The following is a 3,774-nucleotide window of genomic DNA, read 5'->3' as shown; positions in this document are numbered from 1 at the left end:
TTGTTTATTTAGCATGTTTCTCTTTATTTCTCTAATGTTGTTTTGTTTTGTTTTGTTTTATACTGTATTTTATTTGAGGATTATGTGGAAATAAAAATTAAAGCATGACAGCAAGTTTAAACTGTAAGACTAACGGTCTAAAAAGTATGATCATACGGTGCCATTAGGTAACATTTACTTAAACATAATCCAGATATGGAGAAATTGTTTTCCTATATATTTTTTTATGTAAAAAACACAACCTGTACTTTGTACATGACTAAATTGTGACTCCACAGTGCAAAAGATTTGCTGTATAAATGCTTTTATTGATTAAAGAAGTTTTCAGAAAGGTTCAGTAATTTAAAGACAATTTCAGAGATATTTTAAATATTTTAAGATAAGATCAGAACAAATGTATACAGGTAGGCATGTAGTATAATCATAGTACTTTTGAAACAGATTGAGTTTTCATGGTCTCATTGGTTTGGCACAAATGTATCTCTTTGTGTATGAACAGGGTGTATCATTCCAACAAAGGTTAGCTGTGGGATAGATGAAAATAAAAAACATTAACAGTGTGGTTTGAATAAAATCTGATCATAAATCAGCAACGATCAAGAGGCATCTAAGCAAAATTTCAAGTGTTGTTTATGTAAAGGGTCTAAATACTTAAATGTAAATTTAATATTTGAGTTTTTCTTTTTAATAAATATACAGACATTTCAAAAATTCAGTTTTTTCTTTTTTTATTATGGGGTACTGAGTGCAGATTAATGAGATAAAAATGAATTCAAACATCAAGCTGCAACATAACAACACTAAAAAAGTAAAAGGGATCTGAATGCACTGCACGTAACATTTTCTGACAACTAAACAAGTCTATTTAATACAAAACGCAATAAATGTTAAGATTGGGAATAAAAGCAAAAATGATTGAAGACATTCTTACTGCTAAAGTTTATCTCCAGGCAGTGCTCTGGATCACCATCATTATTGTCAGGTGATCCAGAGCACCAGGTGGTAAAGTCAAATTGAGATCCATCAGTCCACAGCCATTGTCCTTCCTAATGAGTGAGGAGAGTCAGTAGAAAGAGGTTACTAATAATCTATTCACACTCCATTAATTATATAATTCAGACATTTATATTTTAACAATAAAACATTATTGTATATGTAGAAACAAAAATCAGTTTTATATTAAAAGCATTCATTTCAGACTAGACAGAAAATATCTGCATTTCTAAGCAAAATGACATACAATTTCACCATCATGGCCACCAATCCAAGAACGTGTATCAGCAGACACATATAGAAGAAAGTTGTGTTCCACTGTATTGTGCACAGATACAAGATTTGCATTAACGGATTGACAGTTTTTCTAAAGAAAATGTGATTATTTTATTGCAAATATACAATTAAATCTGTTTATCTTGGATCATGACAGGACATTGAGTATCCTTGGACAGTTTCTAAATAACAGTACCTCAGCTCTGGCCCAGTTCACTGACTGAGAGAAGAATTTGTAGCATTGCACACCAAAAGGTGTCCATCCATGTGGGCAGTCTTGAGCTATACAGTAAATAAAATATTAATAATATAAAGTCACACAATCAGTTTTATACTTCTGTGTATTTAAGTGCTTTACATTTTGCTTCTGTCCGTATCCTTTTGCATAATATTACACCCCTTTACAGTTTTATGGAAAACAATTCTATGGGAATTTAATCTGTAATATAGTAGGGTTTAGTAAATCTTGTAAATGTCTTTGTTACCTGCTGCACTCTCAACAGAAAAGACCAAGAAAAGAAGCACAAGAGCTCTCATGACTGCCATGATGAATCTGAAAATGAATTAAAGGAAAAGTGACACGTCTAGTACACTGCTGAAGTTAATGTTACAAAAACTCACCTTTTGTCAAATCTTCACTTTATTGTAGATTCAATAAGGAGTCCTATCTTTTATACTTTCAGAGGGAGGGATTCAATATCACAACCTGTTTGAAGATTAAAAAAGGTAAATCTGAATAGCATCTCAATAACATTTAAGTCAACAGAACTTTATATAATCATGTGAATGAATAACTAAACATTACAACTTAATTCCTTGATGTCTCTTTCTCTTAAGTTTTGTCTGTGGGCTGAAAAGAAGAAAGTGATCAAAACATAATGATTATGTGAGCAACTGGTCTATGTTTAATGGTAAAATGAGTCTATATATTTTTAAGAGCAGGCTAATTGAACATGTTAATATTTACAAATCACAATACATTAGAAAGACTTATCTTTGAGATTAAGAAGAGTTTCTGTTATTTTTTGAGTTTTGTAGTTACCATTGTTCAGAAGAGTTTGTGTTTAGCCTGTAAGTGACATAATGAAAATCATGATGTGTGTGTATTCACTCAATAAGGGGTGGTTTTCCGGACAGGGATTAGACTAGCCCTAAAACATTTTTAAGAGCTGTCCAATCTGAAAACAAATAGTACCCTTTGTTTTGCCTCAAAATGTACTCCATTAAGGTTTTTAATAAAAACTCATAACTCATAAAAAACTGCTTTACACAATAAAAATATATTGAGTTAGTCCAACTCAATTTAAAGTACATGACAATACTCAATTAATTGCCTCAACTCAATTTAGTGTTGTCTGAATAACTCAATTTAGCGTAGTTTGAATAACTCAATTCTATTATTTAATATAAAATGTTTTTCTATCATACTAATTAGCATAAGCACTAGTAATAATAATAACATATGATACTTTGGATGAGCATGTGAGAAGAGACTGATCTCCAAACAGGCATTAACACAGTTAGTGCTCATTGAGAGAAATACGTCACATCCACAACCTAACCACAACACTGAAAAAAAAATGATTCATTGAATTTTATACATTTTTTTAAGGTAAGTGGTTGCAATCAATTTATTTAAGCCACATTTAAACAAAAAAATTTGTTAAGTAAAATAAAATATAAAACTTTTGTTTAAATGTAGCTTAAATAAATTGATTGCAACCACTTACCTTAAAAAAGTGATTAAATTCAATTAGGGCTGCAGCTATCGATTCTTTTTGTAATCGATTAATCTAGCACTGAATCGATCGATTAATTGAGTAATCGGATAAAAATTTTGTGTGTGTTTTTAAACAACCAAAACAAATAATGCATAACGAAAATGATGTGGCTGTAAAATGTTCAAGCATTTGGCTTTTATTTCTAAAAAACAGAGGTATTAGGCTCCAAAAAATAAGCCTATTTATTTCAATTTTTACCCATTTAGTGTTTATAAGTGCCAGTGCCAACAATTAAGCACTTTAATTTATTAATATGCACAACATGTTTCATGTTGTAATCTAGCCCTGACATCAAAGTAAATATCTGGTTTATGTACATTTCTACACCTGCAGCATTTACCATTTGGCTACTAACAAATAATATATCATTTCTGGGGTGAGCCTATTTGCTATGGTAACAACCTGTGTGTATGCGCCCACGTGCACTTGTGTTTGTGTTTGTGTGTGCACGCGTGCTGTGCTTGAAGAAGAGTGACACCCCACTCAGACGTTCAGTTGCTGACAAAATATGTCAGATTACAAGTTGCCCATAGATGATTGCACTGTGGTGCCGTTTTTTTGGTACACACACCTGTAAAGTGCATGCGTGTGTGTGAAGGGATTTTTTTTTAACTAACGTTATACTCTCCTGCAATTGAACGTGAATAAGTTTACTACTTAAAAAAAACATCAAAGCTAAACATCATATCTAGTCAAACCGCAACGTCATCGCTACAAATACAGT

At 31.5% G+C, this 3,774-nt stretch overlaps 1 protein-coding gene across 1 annotated transcript; it reads right to left on the bottom strand.

Annotated features, from left to right (window-relative positions):
- Positions 1-307: 307 nt before the first annotated feature.
- LOC129432113 (galactose-specific lectin nattectin) lies at positions 308-2,026 on the bottom strand. The gene is made up of 6 exons (XM_073868509.1): positions 1,891-2,026; positions 1,755-1,822; positions 1,466-1,551; positions 1,241-1,360; positions 932-1,046; positions 308-524 (listed from the first exon to the last, which is right to left on the bottom strand). Exons 2-6 carry the CDS (start codon positions 1,813-1,815, stop codon positions 451-453), a joined length of 456 nt encoding a protein of 151 aa, XP_073724610.1. The 5' UTR covers positions 1,816-1,822; positions 1,891-2,026; the 3' UTR covers positions 308-450.
- Positions 2,027-3,774: the final 1,748 nt, after the last annotated feature.

This window comes from Misgurnus anguillicaudatus, chromosome 1 (assembly GCF_027580225.2).
Source record: "Misgurnus anguillicaudatus chromosome 1, ASM2758022v2, whole genome shotgun sequence".
NCBI lineage: Eukaryota > Metazoa > Chordata > Actinopteri > Cypriniformes > Cobitidae > Misgurnus > Misgurnus anguillicaudatus.
This window is presented reverse-complemented; position numbering and strand designations above follow the sequence as displayed.